The sequence below is a fragment of the Tinamus guttatus genome, unplaced genomic scaffold, assembly GCF_059628265.1.
Source record: "Tinamus guttatus ecotype Peru unplaced genomic scaffold, ASM5962826v1 Tinamus_guttatus_pri_ptg000213l, whole genome shotgun sequence".
In the NCBI taxonomy this organism is placed as follows: Eukaryota; Metazoa; Chordata; class Aves; order Tinamiformes; family Tinamidae; genus Tinamus; species Tinamus guttatus.
Window position 1 is genome coordinate 765256 of NW_028288747.1, and position 20308 is coordinate 785563.

The 20308-nt window shown below is 35.1% G+C and overlaps 1 protein-coding gene across 2 annotated transcripts in view; it reads right to left on the reverse strand.

Annotated features, from left to right (window-relative positions):
• GPM6A (glycoprotein M6A) overlaps window positions 1-20308 on the reverse strand; it is a 110836-nt gene that overhangs the window by 19349 nt on the left and 71179 nt on the right. For both annotated transcript variants that reach the window (XM_088524617.1, XM_088524618.1), the window contains exons 2-3: window positions 13691-13883; window positions 2740-2896 (exon numbers count right to left, since the gene is read on the reverse strand). In XM_088524617.1, coding sequence (XP_088380743.1) covers window positions 2740-2896; window positions 13691-13883 — 350 coding nt within the window. The remainder of the gene's footprint in view (window positions 1-2739; window positions 2897-13690; window positions 13884-20308) is intronic.

Here is a 20308-nt window from a genome sequence, read left to right on the forward strand (position 1 = left end):
TTCATAAGACTAAGACTTGTAAAGGAAGAAAAGCCTCAGTTGTGGATCTTTATTCATTTTTTATTGACTTTGTAAACAGACATTCTAAGACAGAAATTAGGCTTTCCATGATCAAGGTAGAGAATATAAATAGGACGGTTATTAAATTTCAAATACACAAACAGTGTCACAGTTGGCTTCAGGCCTGTCTCACTTTTTTTTTTTTTTACTAACTGTGTTATACCACAGTTATCTATAACTGCTTCTTTAATTCTCTGAAGGCATATTCAGGCATCGTAAAATACTAAAAACACAGCTATCCTTATCTCAATGTGACTAACATCGTTACACTGCTTTAGTTTTACTACTTCTCACTGCATATTCCTTCTGAAAGTGTCAGTGAGACTCTTCATTGCCACTGACACCAGCCCTCTGAGCTCTTGTGGGAACTTCCCAGGGCAGCATTGGCATAGTTGTTATTTTTCAGTGATAAGTCTACCTTTTCTATACACAGTTAGTATGAGCTTTTCCTCCTTGAAATTTTCCATTCAATGGTCTTCATTTTCCTACTATGTTTAATGATAGGCATGACAAATAATAGACAAAAATGATAAAGCAAAAAGAACTTGTTTTCATTTTCAGACCTCCACATGTTAAAATGCTATTTACAGAGTCACATTTGTTAATGATTTCAGCAAATTTGATGTGAAATAACAGATAAATTTAGATTTTTACATAGGTTTTTCTGGATGTAGAGTCATTTTTGTGATTTTAATTCTTCAAAAAGACATGTTGGTTGTACATATTTCAACCAGAATTAAGTTACTAGTAAAAGAAGTTTAAGGCTTTTGTTTTAAAGTCTTTGAGGACTTAGATTTAAAATTTATATATATATATTTTTGAAAAAGGTCTTATATGAGGAAGCTTGCTTGCAGCATGTAGGCTGTGGAAGTCCTCTTCAATAGCATTATCTTAGTATGGCAACCTGCTACATTAAAAAGTTTCTTACACTAGTTTTACGTAACAGTAAAACCATCCATGCTAGACACATAGGCACCCATTATATTTGAGTTATATCTCTAGTAATCTGTCTGTTGTTCTTAGAATTTATCTCTACATACTACTGCATGACATAATGAACTGAATAAATAATAATAGCATTCAGGCTGAACTGAAGTCTTCTATTTCCAGATGTGGTTTTCAAATAGAGAAAGCTACTTTTCTCTTAAGAGTTTTAAGGCTGAGCTAATCAAAAGAAATTTGTACAAGAAGGGAATCACAAGTTTTAAATGACAAAATACTATAATTGCCTTACTCCCAAATTGTTAGTCCAGAATAACAACTAAAAATAGCTGCAGTCATTTGCATAGTATTCCTAGTGATTTTAAGATTATATCACTAGAATCAGACCAGCAGTCAAACAGCGGAAAGAACGGGCAGGCTTCTCTGGCTATGGTAAAGAAGAACATCCACTGATTTCCATAGTAACTATAGTAAGGTATTCAACTCAGATCTATTTACGGCTTATATGTGTTTTGGTCACAAACAATACTTGGCCTTAATCTTAACTGTACAGCGTTTATATGAAGTAAAACACAAACAATACAAATTACTAACTAGGCAAGTAACATGCTGAAAGAATTCGTATTATGAATCATTAATCATAGCAATGATATTAATCATAGGATAGATGTTTAACTATTCATTTCCTCTAGGTACAGGCTATGGAATTACAGCTCTTATTACAAAGGCATCAAAACTGTGGGCAGATAAAGCATCGCTCATTGTACTAAGGAAAATCATTTAGGGAAATTTAGAACAACTTAATTTTTGTAGGTTTTCCATTCTGTGCAGAATTTGAACTAGCTACATAGATTCAAAGCATAAAAGATCAAACGTTATTTTTCCAAAGATGAAAGCAGGTAGTGTTGGCATAAATATGCAATAATTTTTCTTCATTTAAAAAGTCTGGAATTTTTGCTCATATATTCATGTAAATGCTTTAAAACAATTCTTAAAGAGTCAATATCTTACAATACCATTCAACAGGAAAAAAAAAAAAAGAGAGAGAGAGAAAGCAGCATTACCATGGAGCTTATAACACTGTGTAGGGGTGACATACATGCTAAATTTCTTAGTTTCCAATGTGTCGTTTATCTATGCCCAGTTTTAATATCAGACATTTCAAAAGATAAATTTTGTTAGCTTTTAGTATCATTGAGGGTATTCACTGTTGCTTATATTTGTTCCTAGCCCATTATCTACTTAATAAATACTGACATTTGAGATCAGGTACAGTATAAAACCTTCCTGTGGTTAATATTTAATATGTTACTTATTGTCTATGACTTAGTGTAGCTTGATATCCTGAGTTAGTTGCATATGCTTGGTATTTTGTTTTTCATTAGAAAAATATAACTTGTTGATGCTGATGGCATTTTCAGAAATATCCTGCTGCAACAGGTACCAAGTGACAAAACCACTCTCACCAAAGAAAAGGAAAAATCAAACTCCCCAAAAATAAGTTTTTATCTGATATTGAACAGACCCCCTCAGAAATCTTAAAATAATTACAAGCCCAAATAGTAAACACTATCAATATAAGAAACCTGTATTTAAATCTTTGCTGGAATTTTTAACCACTGAAGTGATCTATCAGAAAATATCAAAGAAACAAAACCAAGAATAAGCACTATAATACCACAAATATATAAAACATGTGAAATTGCCTTAAATATGCAGGCTGCCTTATTAGCTTACCCAGGCACTGACACATCTGCCGCAAGTGGTGATTTTGAAGTCTCCATAGAGATCCTTGATGGCACCGGTTGTAAAGAATCCTTCCACCATCAGCAAAATGCCATATACAAAGAATGCAGCTGCTACACCATATATCACATACTTGAAGATATCAATCCTGTATAAGAACAGCAAAAGTTATTTGACTCTGAACATTGAGACCCTCTAAGCATCAAAGTTTCTACTCTAGAGTCACTTTAAATGCTGATGTGCTATAATGATAACTCAAGCTGAGGACAGAAGTTGGAATAAGCTAGCACTGATACAAAATCGTAGGGCCATTTAATTTAATAAAATATAAAAATTAATCTCTATATGTAAGAGCACAATCTGTGCAGATAACTTGAAAATGAGTTAATTATCTCTTTTTTTTATGCAGATAAAGTAGCAAAGAGAAGGAGTAAAGAGAAGCAGGAATCTGACACATTTCCTGAGCAACGTTACATCCATCAGTGAAGTGCCACTCTATTATAGAAAAGATACTCTGTCATAATCTGCAATAAATCTTTCTGCATATGCAATTAGTTCTTAAATAACAATGTAAGTCTCTGCTGTCCTCTCCTCATTATTATTTTTCCTCTTATATCTCAATGGACAAAGTGACACAGACAACAGACAATTCTGACACAGAATAATAAAGGCATCCCCCAGCTTCCAACTAGGAGTAGGTATTGCTCAAACTACAGCAATAAGGCCAGCTCATTGGGTGTTGCTCTATGGCAAGGCTGTAAGATCACCATTTCAGGGAGCCAGGACTGGTCCCGGTGTGACCAGCTGTGGAGGGTCCATGGGTTGCACAGGCAGCTTTTTGGACCATCCCATGACCCAGAGATGGCCAGAAAGTTGACTACAGCGTGAGGAGGCTTTGCCTGCTCCCAGGTCATCCATTATACCTAGGAGTTGTTACAAGACACTAGGATGAACAAGATCAATGTTAACATGCACTAAAGTTGAAGTTGCTTTGGAGAGAAGCATTAATCTCTGTCTTTATGAGAGAAAAAAAAATAGTACAGTTTCTTTAAGTTCTTACTTCAAAATTTCCCCCCCGGTCATCTTTCAATACATGTTTTACAATAACAAGTCACTAAAGTTCCTTAAAATATCTTTGAATTTGAATGGTTTTCCAAGAGATTCAAACTCAGATTCAATTGTACAGTTAATATTTTGGATATATTAATGCAACTACAGCTTTGCTGAATGTATATTAAGCTTGCTTTGAACAATTTGACAAAAAAAAAAAAAAAAAAAAAAAAAGCCAAAACCAATTAAACTTATGACCTGGTGAGGAAAAAACAAATATAAGAAAGGAACTCTGTCGGTATCTATCATAGTATTTTTCATAAGGTGGAACTGAAAGGTTCTAGAAAGGAGACAGGAATATATATTTTCTAACTCATTCCAATAACAAAGTCTTCTCATGTTTACTTTCATAGGCAAGTGAAAATTAGGATAAGTTGACTATTCAAAACACACACATAAACTTACTGTAGGCAGTATAAGATATTGAAGATGCAAAAATGAAATTTATTTCAATAAATTGTACATTGTATTTTTAGTAAATTGTACAATTTACAGTACAATTAATACAATTAATTTAATTAAATTGATTGTACTAATTTAATTGAATTGTAAATTGCCTACATTGTAAAAATCCCATTTTCCTCATTTTATAGTAATTCAGCCATTGTAACACTGTTTTAACAGAAAACCCATATTATGTGTTTTTGAGCCTTTCTTGACATTATTGACGAAAATGAACTTATGACAGGAAAACAAACACATAGTAATTCTGTGAATATACCATAGGATCTATTCCAGTTGATACATTATACACCTTGTAGAAGTGTGACCTCCACCAGTGGCTGGAGTATGGGAGTTGAGCCAGCAGCAGCTCCTCGCAGCCCTCAGTGTGCTCAGCCCAGTAGAAATTACAAGCTGTCATAGACCTGAGGGATTAAAGCTTTTGGAAGGTCCAGAGACTATTTCAGCCCTTGCAACAGCTCTTTAAACCATCTGTGCCGAATCTCCCACTGAGCTGCTCACATCAAAAAGCCTACCAAAAGATTTCCTTCCTGGCTTTTGCCTCAGCCTTATGTGTAGCTAAAGGATTAAGTGTCTTTTAAGCCTTCTAAAGGAAAATACAAATACTTTTACCCTAACCAAATATAAAAATCAATTTCTTACTACTTCTCTTTGTAGAAAGAGTATGAGTAAGATCTCTACTGATCTGACTACATGATATGAAATAGCCAGACTCATTCCAAGAAGGAGGGATCTCATAAAAGTAAAGAGCAAAAAGAAAAAAATAGGAAAATTGTAAAACCATAATTTACTACCCCTTTAAAAGTCAAGGAGAATTGTATTGCAATGTAACTACTACGATTGCTATACTTAAAGGAAACAGATTACAGCAGTAACATTTCATCATACATACAATGAAGACTGCATTGGTTTTAAATTCTCCAGCATCTAATAAAGTTCATATAAACCCTGATCTCTCTGTGAAATGGTAATAGACAATGAAAGGTGGGCCTTGTAAAATGGAGATGCTATTCTTTAAAAGTAAAATCTGACTCTTGGTGAGTGAGCACAGGGAGATTAATGGCCATATGGGTTGCCTTGGTGTCTCAAATGCTGGGGAAGAGAGCAGCAGAGCCACCAGGGAGCTTGGGAAAGGCAGAAGGGGTGACGGACAGAAGCCAAAGGGTGAGCTGAACAGGGACAAAGCAGAGCACCAAGCTTGCCCAGACTGGCAGCAAAGAAGCCAGCTAAAGAGCAAAGGAAGCAGACACACAAAAAAAAGAAAAAAAAATTATGCTTGAATTGACAGAATTTGAAAGAGAGACATTAGGGGAAGACTGAAGCTACCTGAAATCAGAAGAATGAAAAGAAATCATGAATACCGATTTGACTAAATAAGAAGGGAGTTCTATGGGTAGTATATAATGATATAATTAAAATTTTGAAGCCTTTATATAAAAAGACAGTGAATAAAGTTTGCAAAGATGATCTTTATTTTAACAAATTTAAGATGATCATGCAATCCTCAAGTGTTAACATATAAGTTGCTGGATATATAAACTTATGTGAATGCACGTATACTGAATATATTTTTATAGAAGTCTATTGTACACAAAGATTCATACACAGTATTCAAATAAACTGAATGATTATCTAAATGGAAATCAATTGTGAATAAAATTGAAATTAATAAAAATATTTTTAACAGAATAATGTAAAACATATTTTCCATGCTTAATCTAGTAGAGGCTCTACTATCTGATTCCAGATCAGATTTTCTTCACATTATTTTCAGAAACCTTAAAAAATAGAAACATATTTCACTCTCTCTTCAGTAGATGATTTAAATCAAGCTGATCCCACTGGAGAATTTCCATTTTTACTGTTATCCTACTGCTGCTCATTAATTATTTCATATTAAGCAGACTTCCTAATTCATTAAGCCGAATCTGGAGTCTATCCAATAGACAAATATGAAAACAGCTCTAGAGATAACACTTTCTTTCCCTTACAGAAATCCTTGATGGAGGCTGCCAATGCTAACACCTTAAAAGAACAACCCGTTTGCAGATGAGTACAAAGCAGACTTTCCCAGCAGAGACAAGTCAGAGGTGGCTGAAAAATGCTTGGTGAGCCACATCTCTGTTGCAGATTTCCTACTGTATATTTTGGTGGTGCTCTGTGAAAACTGAAGAATAAAAAATTAACAACAAACAAACCCAAAATGCTGCATGATCAGGTCTACGCATGGCAGGCTTCTAGAAGAGTGTTATGACAACTGAGGTATTATATTGTGGTTGAGACTCTTTCAGCCCACTGGGCTCATATTAATTATTTTACACTCTTCCAAAAACACATCAATACAATCAATACAATCAAAAAGCTGGTAAAATAATCCTAGAAGGTCAAGGATTTCTTTGATTAAAAAGATGCTTAAGTTTGCAATAAAACATGCTTGCTGGGTTGAAGGGGACTCCTCAGATGTCTGCAGAAACATCTCAGGTTTTCTGGGTGTCAGCAGATGGGAAATGGTATCCCTACTTCCTTAAAAAGCAGGAAAACAAATTTGGCTGCTCTAATCGGAAAAATAGGATATACACGTAGGCATTATTGTTAAAATAATCTATTTTGATTACCTGATTTTGATTTCCCAGCTAAACAAAACATAGTAAGGAAAATAAAACAGCTGCCAAAGATACTAAACACAGTACAGTTCTTTAAAAATGCTGTTATAGCTGCTGCTATAGCTGCCACAGATTGTTAGGAAGAAGAAGCACTGAATTTACCATTGGTGGAGGTCTGTTTTGCTGGGAATGCACTACATACAGCCTAGGAGGTTTTTAGTTTGTTTGTTTTTCTCCTCCCCGAGTATCAAGGAACTTTGAATACTTGACACTTCAAGATCACATAGTGCTGTCCATCCCTCTGTAAAAGAACAGTACTGGCCTTTGGGATGATCCCCTTGGCCTCTCAGGGATTAATCCAAAGAGATGTTAAAGGACTGAATAGCTGCTGGCCACCTCCAGTTTTCTCAAGTTGGTACAAACAATTCTGAAAATGCATTTCTTCAAACGGAGACAAGCTATAAGGCACCATTTATAAGCAAGCAGGTTGGTAGGGAGCCTGTTACAGAGTTCTGCCCCCATGGAAATTTATAAAAAAGGTTCTCAAGCTGTGCTGCATACCAGCTGGGAACAATTTCTTAGTGTAGGCTCATGATGTTATTCACTTAAACAGTTTTAGTAAGGAAGACGGTTGGTGCCATGAAGCACAGGGGAACTGTTAGCAAAAGGAGGTGATAACAGCATTATGTATCACCTCTGGGATTTGGATTTGGGTAGAGAAATAAGCAAAAGCAGACTTGAGAAGAAAAAATGCAGCCAACAGGAGAAAAGGAGGATTTACTAATAATCATACATTATCTGCAAATTAAGACTATAGAATAAAAAAGGCAAGCAAGAGTAAAATATCTTGAGTGTGTAGAAAAAGAAGCTAATAAGAAGATGTCAGTAAAGCCTCATTAAAAACAGGTAGTGTGATATAGCTTTTGGTTCTGTATTTCTGGAAGAAATTTGTATAGAATGACATCAAATTACTTGCTTAAAGCTAAAGCATGACTCATTTGCAGGATAATATGCAACTCCATGTAGGGATCCAGAATTCAACCCTAAGTCATCATTTTCTAAGAGTTTGATGTTTGCATCCTTCTTAGGAAAAGCACACCTAAGATGTTATTTCATGGAGCATCCTGAGAAACATATAGAATTTCTAACCGAAATGAAGAGGTGTAAGAGTAGCTGAAACTACATTTCTCTTCTCTGAATATTGAAGCATTCTTGGAACAGGAAAGATTCTAGCACTAAATAAATAAATACAGCTTATATGAGTCCAAAACACATAATTCTGACTATAACAAATGGATGATGGTGCCTCTCATAAAGTTGTTTCTGATGACCTAGTCAGCATTCTCACCTCTACTAACAACCACTTTCTTAGAAACATTTTTAAAATAACATTGAGGAGATTTCCATGATGGTATTGGGCATGAATGGGTACTGAATTTCCACTCAGCTTTCCCTGGTAATAATATACACTTGGAAAACTGGGGCAAAGACCCACCACACAATTGCAGGTACTTCCCAAATCCCATTTGGCTTATATAGAAAAGTACTTGTTTTGCTTTATCAAATACAGCGACAGCTGTAGTAAAGGTGACTTTTCATCACTATCATCTTTTGAAGGCCGTATTCTCAGGTGTTGGCATACTTTGCCAGATTTGGTATGGCTACTAAAAGATACCAGATCTGGACTGCTACACTCTGAAAGTAATCTTTATTATTTTTGTCCTGTGCTACTTTAGGTATGTAACTGCACTGTTCCTGTGAAACAGAAAATGTCTTCCTAGGTAAACTCTAGTTTTTAAATGAAAAATGCATGCCAATACTTCTTTTAAGGCAAACAGAATTGCCCACAGCGAGATTATATTCAAAGAAATGACAGTCCCAACACAATCAATGTAACAGTAGTAATAAAATATTGATTTTAGTAGAAGATGATAACATGATAAAGCCAGCAAAAACAAACCAACAGAGGAGGAGAATAACATTCATTCATCTATCTCTCAAAACACTCTTTTCAAACACTGTAAAGTAGAATTAAAAAATCTCTAGTAGTGCTGTTTCTCCAAAAATAAAGTAATTGTGCATATGTCCATTGGCTTGTTAAATAACATTCTTTTAATAAAAAAATGACTATAAAACCAAGCTACTTCAGCATGTAAAATGAGGGTTTTTACATTTTTAAGGGAAGGAAATCTTTAGCTGTAAGAAGGGAGTGGAGCATCCATGGCATTTCCAATGGCAAACATAGTAACAACAGATTTTAAAACTACAGCTTCATTTAGTTTATTTTTTCGATCTCATACCTTGACAAGGAAGTGAATGTACAATGACCTAAATCAGTTTTTTTTTTTTGTAGGAGGTAAATGTTATTAATGTTTCTTTTAAGAAGACTTCCTCATTTTATACTCTTAAATGTGATTCCCTTGTTTCATGGCCTATATTTCACAAACATATGACAGATGGCACTAACTGGCCTTACACACTAAAAATAATGAACTGTAAAAGGAACTGCTAGGAAATACCCCAACCATGTACCTTGTGCTGCTGATCGCCTGAAAATGCTCTTCTGGAGTTTGTCTAAAATAAACAATTTTGAGCTTATACACTATATGTTCAACAGTCAGCCATCTACTTCTACTGACTTTGGAAACTTGTCAAAGTCAGTGACTATTTATGCTCTTTACTTTGCAGACATACTGTATGCTGCAGTTTAATTACATTATTGAATTCTTCTGAATCACATCAGCACCCTACAGCAATTAAAAGACTCCACACCCCAAATGCAGCTTATGACTTTCCATTATGGTTAACCTCCCAAAGATACATTTCTTCATGTGAGGAAAAAAAAAAAAAGTGCAATAGTGATAATATTAATAATGAAGTCTGTGTCTGTGTGAAAGTTTTACAGAAATGATCGAGAAAGCAATATAATAAGCAGTTATTCCTGATAAAAATGTCACTCACTGATTATTCAAAATGGGTTTTATAATCATACAGTTTATTAAAGGTTTACACATTTAGGAACAACTGTGTCAAAACAGAAGAGTACGGCATTAAGCTTTGTGACTTCTCAAGATTTGCTCTCTCCACAGTGAATACCTGCTACTGCAGTATGAGTTCTGGTATATTTAGATACTTTCCAACTATTTTAGTTTTCTGGAGTTTGTTTTCCTGTGTCATCCTGAAGAAAATCAAATCAGGCTGTAATCCAATCCTTTTAAACAAAATCTGTTTAAACAAATCATTGCTGTTTTTCAGAAGCTATTGTTATTTAGCGCCACTAGCATAGATTGGATTTGTTTTGTCCAGAACAAGCCCTTTGCTATAAAAGCATTACCTTATTCCACCCAGCCTCTCTCTGAAATATCTCCTGTAGACTTGAATTACTAACACTGATCATTCCACACATTTGCTTAGAAAGAAAATAATTTGAGTAAATTAATTTATATGTTTAAGGAATTTCAACACCAGCTGCAATTTTTATTCTCATTTTGTACATCAAAACTACAAATACTGTTGGCACTTCCAAAGCATGTATGAGTGAATGTTAAGAACTGCAGCTGGGACATATTCTTGAACTTGAGCAATAACCCAGGGACCTGGATCCAGAACCCACCTTTGCTCAGCAAATTAACAGGCTTTCTTCCACTCATGCCCTCTCTGTCACACCAAACTGGTGCAGTTGGTTGAGCACCTGACAGGCACGGAGGAGCAGGGACCTTTGGCTCCAGCTGGGCTGAACCAGGGCCTGCAGTGGGGGTCATGGGAGGGAGACCAGGAGCATTTGTGGTGCCTGACACCAAGTTTCTGTGCTGCTAGAGTATATAGTTCTTAATGGCTTTCACAGATTTAGGTATCTTGGCTTTTCTTCTAAGGCATACAAAGGGTGTTTCAGATCCCCTTCATGCCCTGGAGAGAAGTGATAATTTTTCTATAGACATCCGCTCCTTCTTTTAAATTGCAATGAGTAGTTGTTTTGGCAAAGCTAAAGTGTGAATGATCCTTTATGTTCAGAACTGAAACAACTCAAATACAGGTATGGGCACAAGAAAAAATGCTGTTATTTCCTACAGCCTGTATAAGGAGTCTTAAATATTGATTGGTTTTTGAACTGAATGGCATTTGAAACCCACCATGATAATAAAAATATAGAGGGAAACCATAGGCATGATTAAATGGATTTTAACACACTACAGTCAATTACAGAATTTCCCTAACATATTTATCACTAATATGCAGTCTCAAGGTTAGTCTGAGACACTTCAGATCATTAAAAGTATTAAAAGACAGAAGCTCTTAAATGACTTTAAATATAACATAACATAATATAATAGGTCACACTTTTTTATTATTATTATATGTAATCAGAAAAATAAACCAATATGTTTTACTTCCATTCAACTACATATGGTTTTGAGAATGTTGATACCACTCTGTGTTTTTATATGCATAAGTTTTCTGCTTTTTTGACTTCCAAAGCAATATAATTTCCTCAGGGTTTTTGTACTTCCAGCTGTTAATCAATAGTTGTGACAAAATATCAAGCCTCAATTCTCCCTACAAAGGCAGAGTAATATCTATTTAAGCAGGTGCAAAATTGACATATGCAAATTTCTTTGAGAACCACACAGTTAACCCAGTTACAGACAATAGGCCCATCTGCTTTTAGTCAAAATATTTGCTCCTTTTCTCCTTAAGACTTTATTTTAGAGACATCATTCACAATTGAAGTTAAATTGAAGTTTCAATCCCAGTGGGTCTGTCGGTGAAAGATCTGGCTTTAGTAAGTCTTTAGGTAAACAGCCAGAAGAACAGATCAAAAATCTATGGAGAAAGCCAAACAATTGAACAGGGAGGAGAAAACAAAACAAAACAAACAAACAAAAAACCCACCTCCGTTACAGTTCCTTAATCATTTTCAGTGAATCATCTGCATTTGAACTGTGGCCCTTGACTGATATTTGCACTTAAGCACTTGACAGAGAGAAGCTGGAAAACTTACTATGAAGGGAAAGCATCGATTTGTGGCTGTTATGCACTAGTGGCTTGCTAGCAACTAATAAAATAAGTTAGAGTAATAAAATGACTGATCTTTCATTCAGGATAACAATGAACCTTAGCAGCCAAGTGAAGTCAGACTCATTATTCTAAATGACAAGCCAAAAAAAGTGAAACAGAAGAGCCATATTTTCCACTAACCCAACACAACCCTGTACAAGAACAACTAAATTCCCTATGCCTAGGCCAATGAAATTTCAAGGCAGTATAGCAGTGACATACTTATTCAGTGCATTCCCCTTGCAGGATACTAACTCAACGAACAGGACTGTCAGTGCTCACAGAAAACTCATGGGAAGGATGATGATAATATAGCACCGCACAGGTCAAAAGATTAAGATTAAGATTCTTATCCTACCCTTCCATTAACAAAGTGGCACCAAGACAGATCAAATATTATTGTGTCCATTTTCCTTCCCACACTCTTCCAGTTTCTGGGACTCAGCTGGGCAGACTTATGTCATTAGAAACCATTTGCGTTCCATGGACTTCCCAGTTTTCCCTTGAACCCATATACACTTTTGGCATCCATAATATACAGTTAGTTTTACAATTCTACTATGCAGCAGTTGGAGAATCACTTCATCTTTCTTCTAAATCTGGCTTCTATGAGTTCCACTGGTATCTCCTGCTTTCTCCAACAGAAAAAGTACCATCTGTTTTTAGACCACTCTCACAACACTCTTAGTCACCCCTTTTCCATAGTGAAGAATCCTAGTATATTCAAGATGTGCATCTAATCACCTTTCTTTCATTTATTTGGTACATCATAGTCCTGGGGACCACAACAATATGCAATATTCATGATACAGATGAAAGATGGTTTGATACAGTGGCATAAATGTGTTCTCTTTTTCTCTATGCCATTCCCAGTTTTCACTGCTATTTGATTTGCTTTTTGATGACTATGAAGCGCTGAGCTTTTCATGGATATATCTATCATATGATGTCTATGTTTTGATGAATGACCTCTGGCAGATCACTTCTCCCCACACACTCAAGAAAGAAAAGGCTTACGAAAGTGTGAATACGATTCTTCAGCTTCAGTTAGGAATATCAGTGGCAAAAACAGGAATTTGGAATTCAAGTATTGAAGGAAATCTTGTTATAAAGAGAAGAAGATAAGAAGATGTCACTTAATATTATATAAAAGGAAATTCTCAACTAAAGTAACATTGCAGGCTTTTTCATAAAACCTTTCCAAAAATAGGTTTTCAGGAGCAACAAGGCATGAAAACTAACTGAACTGTAGGAAAGCCAGAGGCAATAATTTTCTGAAGCTTCAAGTCCTATGGTTCTGTATAACACGTCAGTTATCTTCTTATTCCATTTATTCCCGGAACTAATCTATTATTTGTTGCAGACTTCTGCTTCATTTATTTGGTGTATTCAGTTGAAAATTTTGTACATTTCAGTAGTAAAAATTTCAGATGCAAGATGTAAGCAAATATTGTATGGAACAAATTCATGAATATATTAAGTCATTTTTTAGTATTCAATTGCTTATGATTACTAGTGGGTATTATATTTTATTACAAGTTATATACAGAAAAAAATCAGCTCTGTCAAATTCCATCTGCTGAGCTTATCTGACATAAAATCATACTTTCTGTGATTTTTAGTGCAGCACATTTTCTTGGATCTAATTTATGTTCCCTGCACAATTCTAAGCAGTATTAGAAGAAAGCAGTTAAAAGAAATTAGTAACTTACATGGTGAAGACATCAATGACATCTCCAGCAGATCTTGTCAGCTCAAAGTAGGTTTGCAGAATGTTGACAGTTCCTGAAAGTGCTTCATGTCCACAGCCACAGAAGAGCGCGACTCCTGCGTACAGCAGGATGGTAGCAATCAAAGATGCATAGGGAATACCCCCCAGGCATTTGATGCAACACTCAAAGCACCCTGCAAGAAAAGGAAGTTATATATGTTTATGTTAATATATTACAGCAAAGAAACAGAAATAAAGTTTCGTGTTTCTATTCAGAACACATTAAACCTAGGCTATATCTATATTCATAATTCTGGTTTCTCAACTATCAGATTCCTGAGGAGGATCCTCAGTAACAGAAGAATGATAGAGAGAAGGTATCTGGTTCATTTCCCTCCCTCACCATAGCCTTATTTTTATTATTACTTAATATATACAAGTGTTTGTGTCACTTAACTACCTCACAATACAAGATGAAAATAAATGCTAAAAAGGCCCAGAATTAGAAACCTCTGTAGAAGCTTCCCAACACATCTTCCCAACTTGTTTGACCCGCAGCTGTGCTTCCTAATGGAAGATCATAGCCTAAACAGAGAACTCTGTTGTAACTAAGGAAGTTGAACAGGAAGAGGGGAAAACTGAAGAAATGCATTTATTTCGCTGCCAGAATCTTTATTTCCTCCTAAGCATTACCAATCATCCATGCACCACAGAAAGCAGTGTGCTGCAAGTAACATTTGCTCCAGCTCTTTCAGCTGTGCAAAATGTGAAAATCGCTGTTAATAACAGAGCAATGGAAATTACCTTGACCATTACAGAGCCACCGAGCCAGTGCTGCAGCACTGTTCAAGCACCAGTGCAGGACATAACTCAGCTGGATGGCGTCTCCATCTCTGGGAGAGAGACGGGTGCAGTCAGTGCTCTCACCACCTTCTTAACAAGGTAGCAAAACCACAGCCATAGAAATAATTACCAGGAAGATAAAGGAGAGTGCGTGCTGCTTTGATGTTTCTCTTCATCTGGAAATACAGGTTTCAACACTTTTCAAACTGTTCATTATGCACAATGAACATGTTTCATCTTGTGCAACAGAATTCAGCATTTATTTTACTTATTTTGTATATGTTTACCAATGTTTTCACTCACATTAAAAGTCAGATCTGCTGAAACTATTTATTTTTACATAAACAAGGCATATAACCTTCCATAAGCTATAGGAAATAACCTAAAATGCACTTTTTCCTTGGGACTTTCAACATGAAGAAAGGTATTAGTCATATCCACCATTATAAATCATTCCAAGGAGAAAATGCATCCAGAAATACATGGAAGATTATATGTCAAAGGAATGCATTTTACATGGGTAAAATCAAACTCCAAGTAATGGCTCTGTCCAGCTACCGAAATAGCACACATTAATGTCAGATTACATATATCCACATTCCAGGCAGCAAAGATCTCACAGACAACTACCTCTGGTCCTCCCAGTACATTTTTATTGTCTATATCAGGAATAGTCTTGAGATAGGAATGCAATTCACAATTTCTTCTGTAAAAGGCTTGTAAAGTACTCCTTAGAGAGGATTTGCCTAGATAAATCCGCTCACGCGTCTTTGAGATTATGTTGCCTTTTGCATGCAGGTTTTCTAGCAAGTTTCTAAGCAAACCAGCCAACTATGATTTGCCTTTGTGTGTGCACACAAACTTTTATTTACCTTAAGAGAAATTATATACCTATTGAAGAAGAAAAAGAAATTATCCTCATGATTTGCATACTAATGATGCACCCAAATTGCACCACTGCAATAATTTCTTTGTGTGCTAGCAATATGTGAATCCTTTCTCCTCAGTACAACAGATAAATAAAGCAAACAGTCCATTTCTGCCCAGTACATTAAAAAAAAATCAGACCTACATTTCACATAAGTCTATATTTCCATAAGTCTATGGAAAGTGGAGTTTAAATCAGTGATAACAGAACAAATCCCAGATTATAATTATGCTATTCTCTTTTTCATTTTTAAGAAAACTGACCAACCTCAGATTTCCATGGAAAAATAATAATAAAAAATCATAAAGAACATAGAACGATTCTTTGAATTTGCTTTGTTTCGCCTCTACACGCATTTCTAGCTGGAATGCCTATGAAACTCCAACTATTACTGTTTAACTACAGATAACTATATAACCCAAGGTAAAAAGTACCTCAAATCATATATAATTTAATGACATGTTAATCAAACTCTTTTGCTTTCTTAAAGGCTTTTTTATTAAAAATTAGGAGAGAGGATAGCAAGACCCAAGTAATATGAAAGAGACTGCATAGACTTGAAATTGAGAAGAAACTACAAAAATCTTCCTTGCCTTTCATGCCTAGCTAGGCACGTTTTATTTTTCATGTCTAAATTTGTACCATTTGTCACACAGCTTTCATGACCAATCAACTCAAATCCAATACAGTTTCACAGGCCGTCACGAAATGTGTAGATTTGTTTGTGAATTTTGCTAAGATATCCTTAATCTTATAAAAGAAAGTTTGAATAAATAAATACACCTATCAAATCACAGAGTGCTACACAAAAAGCAACACATTTTACTCAATCTGGTGCCATAAAAGTCAAGAAATTGTTCAACTCGTAGCATGATTTCCTGATTGGGACTTTACAGACCTATGCACAAGAAATGTTCCTAGTTGTTCCTAGTTCCTCTTTCTTTTTCATTTTATGTATATAATATTCTACCTATAAAGTAGTACACGATTTTCAACAGCACCACAATTCCAAAAAAATGTTTAAACAACATTGCCTTTTCTAGTTGCTAAATTATGCTTAGAAATGCCTGTCTCAGAACTAAAAACTTATTGCACAAAAGTAGTAAATACTGGAGTATTGCATTTGACTGCATGAGTCAAGAAAAACATTTTCATGTATAAGCATAGGAGTAGAAATTCGAGGAATTTCTAATATATTCTAGGAATAACTTTTTGACCACTCCTTGTCTCCATGGTGAAGTAAATTACATATTCATCAAGTGTATGTGTATGCAGTCTGAGGCTCTAAAATCAATCTTACTGATCAATCACACCCACAAATATAGTAGATATGAATCAGTGAATACCTTGTAAGGAATTTAAATTCATTCTGTTGAATAATGAGGGGTATTACATTAAGTTATAAAGAGAATAAATATAGACTGTTATCTTATAAAAATTGTATCTGCTCTTCCCTAACTTCCAATTGTATGATAAAAAAAAGTATTTTAAGCAGCACATGGCTTCAGAAGTTTTGAGTTGCATATTAGTATTTTGTCAGCAACTTTCCTCTGGTCTTCATTCAAACTGTGTTTCAATTTTACCTAAAGAAAAAGAAAAAAGGTCTACTAGCATGCAATTTACCAAGAGCGTCACAGCACATCACCAGGCAGAAGCAATGCAGCCTTCTTGATATCGTCCCAATACAGAACAAAGAAAAGCAAAGCAACGATCAACCTTACACTGTAGTAAAAAGCTATGCAAGAACTGTGGCATATATGTCCCACATCATTGCCTTCCACTGATGGTGCAACATCCTTCCTGGAACATGTCTCCACTCTGCTGCCATACTCCTCCAGTAGCACAAGAACCATTGGAAATGAGAATTTTATCACCTTGCTGTATCAAGCATTAACAACTGCTGTACCTGTTTCCATCTTATTTAGGAGGCAGCTTGCTCTTCAAATTTAATTTATTTGAAAACAAGTTTCCAATTAAAAAAAATACCTGTAAAGCAGCAAAAATTACTTGCACCACAAAGTTAACTCCAAGACTCTGGCTCCCAAGACTATGGTGGAAAAAAAGTAGTATAAAGAATACTGGCTACAGAAAACCCCAAAATGGTTTTGAGGTTTTCTTGCAACTTTGCTAGTTGCAAGAAAATTTTATGCAGATATGCAGATATCTTCTCTTTCTCTTGCACATTCAATTCACTAACCTAACAGGATCTGCTTTGCCTTGTTATCTGTTAAGGATGATTGGATATTAGCTAACTTGTAGGGCACAGAAATTCAAAATGTTATTCTTTAAGCATTTGCAGTCATTTTACACTGAGTAAGCTTTTCAGTCACTGCAGACACATGGGACCAAGGCTAAGAGGATTTGTGAATGAGTTTTGACATATTTCTATATGTCTCATTTGGACTTATTTCTATGTTGACTCTTTTGGAAAGGAGTTCAAGCATCTTTAGTCATGCATTCTCACAATTACATTAATTCACATTTGCTGGTAAGATCCCACTGGTCAAAATGGCAACTTGAAGCAATGGGGACACAGTCTGGTTGTGCTGGATTTGCAAGAAGCTGACACAAGCTTGGCTCAACATTGAACAATATAAATACAATCAAGCCATCCAAAAGAGGAGTCTTAAAGAACAATACAAACTGAAATTGTATATGAGGAATCATCTAGGGTCAAAACACATATAATTTTATTACAGTCTTTCAGAAATTGTATTTTCTGATGTAGCTAAATGCGCATATACTGGCAACTGAAAGAGTGAAGGTGGATTAATTCCTCCTTCAGCCTAATTTGAAATCCAGAATATATTTGGAAACTACTATGCAGGCATTAAAAAAAAAAAAAAAAAGGAATAAAGTGGTTGAAAGGTAAGCAATCTATCCTAGTTCTTACTTCAGCCCAGTTCTGTCTAACGTTTTTCCTTAATAGGCTCACAAAAGTCAAATGAAATAATCTACTGGCTGGTCACCTTATATGAATGTAAGATTATCCTCTAAAGTATTCTCTTTTCAATTTTTTGCCAGTACAGTTGTACTACAAACATACATACATACTGATGTAAGAAACATTTTCCTAAATAATATACATGCATTTACTCCTTGAGACCAACTGTCTTCAATTAGTGAGAATTGGAGTGACTTTATTTAAATCAATTCCTAGAGAAATTGTAGTTGGAAATCTTAGGATTTTAATGCCCACTTAGGTCAGAAGTCCAGTGTGAACTCAAATGTATCATGAAGTGCAAGTTTTGTTTTGTTTTATGTTGTTTTTTGTCTTAAGTTTGCAATAAGGCACCACCAATAATGAAAAAGGCACATTTTTTTAAATGGGAAAAACACACTAATACCTTCAAAGACCTGCTTTACAAGCCCAATACCTTTTTTATAGTATGTGCATATATAAATTGAAAAGTTCTTTCTTTTCTTTGTGAAAAAAATGAGAAATACCACTAATAATCCATCATGATACTCAATATCAGAAACATAAGCTAGATTTGCATTTTTCCCATATGTATCAAATGCATTTCTTAATTAAATCCCAAATGGGCTGCTTAAATGGATTTCAAATAATTTAGTTTTGATGCATGGTGGCAACAGTATAAAGCAGGTTCTTAGACAAAAAGATGAAATACTGTTCTAGTTCTAAGATGCCTGCTACAGAAAAATACTGAACAATTAAAAAAACAACTATATTTAGCAAATCCACCTGTCAGAGCTATCTATAATTTCTGTGTTACCACCACCTCATGTAACAAACTTTCAAAGACCAATTAAAGATGTACTTTATATCTAACCAAGCTAAGGGATATTGAAAAAGCTCTTAACAATTATGTCTAAAGGCACATGTAGCGTAAATGAATATGCTTTTCATTTCCACCAAAATGTATAGTGTAGCAATTTATACAGCAAGGAAAAGGAGGTCCCTTCTTTCCCCTATAGATTAGGGGTTCTATGTATATACTTATTTGTATGACAGGTAATAAACACTCTTCTACTTAGTTTCCTCCTCCTTAAAAAAAAAGCAATCTATGTGATTTGTACCTCTTGGCAAATGGCAGAGCTGAGCTATTGTGACAGGCTGGGCAGTACAGAGTCTAATCATAAGTCACCACCAAAGCGCTCAATTTTCATTTGTGAAGGTAAATTCCAAGCTCTGGCAGAAGCTGCACAACATAAACTATACTGCATCTTTCTCTTCTGCTCCACAGCTCTTCACAATACAGGGATACACAATCCTGAAATGCTGTGGAAGTTATTATTTAAAGCAAAATGCCTCAACCTCTTTGTTAATCAGATAGGATGCTAGCTATTCTTTTTATAGTTTATTTTTTTTCTGTTTTTTTGATAGCTACGTGATTATCCTGCACATTGTAGGCTTCCTTTAACATATCAGCACCACCTCTCCAAGCTCTGTCAATTATGATTCCAACAAAGACCTAATTTAAGAAAAAGCTCTTGGCTGCACATCTTGCAGCTTGTCAGGGAAATTGGCTCAGTTGCTATTTAGGTACTGACATGAGGCTCCATTTAGTAAGGTACTGAGTATGTGCTCAACTGTAAACAGGTGGCTTGTCTCCTCAACTTAAAATCAAATTAACATTGTAACTCCAGTAAAATATACAGGTATAAGACAAACACCCACAATGAGGTGATCTCACACCACAAATATTTTCAAATAGTACAGATTCAGTAAAAATTCATTGCTCTTTTGAGTAAATATTCATTGCAACATTTAAACATTTAATTCTCACAAATACCTCTTTTATCTTTTTTATTTACTACTTGAGGGCCTTTCTATCAATCATTTCTCACCTTCTTTATCATTTTATCCATAACTGGCACCATCTT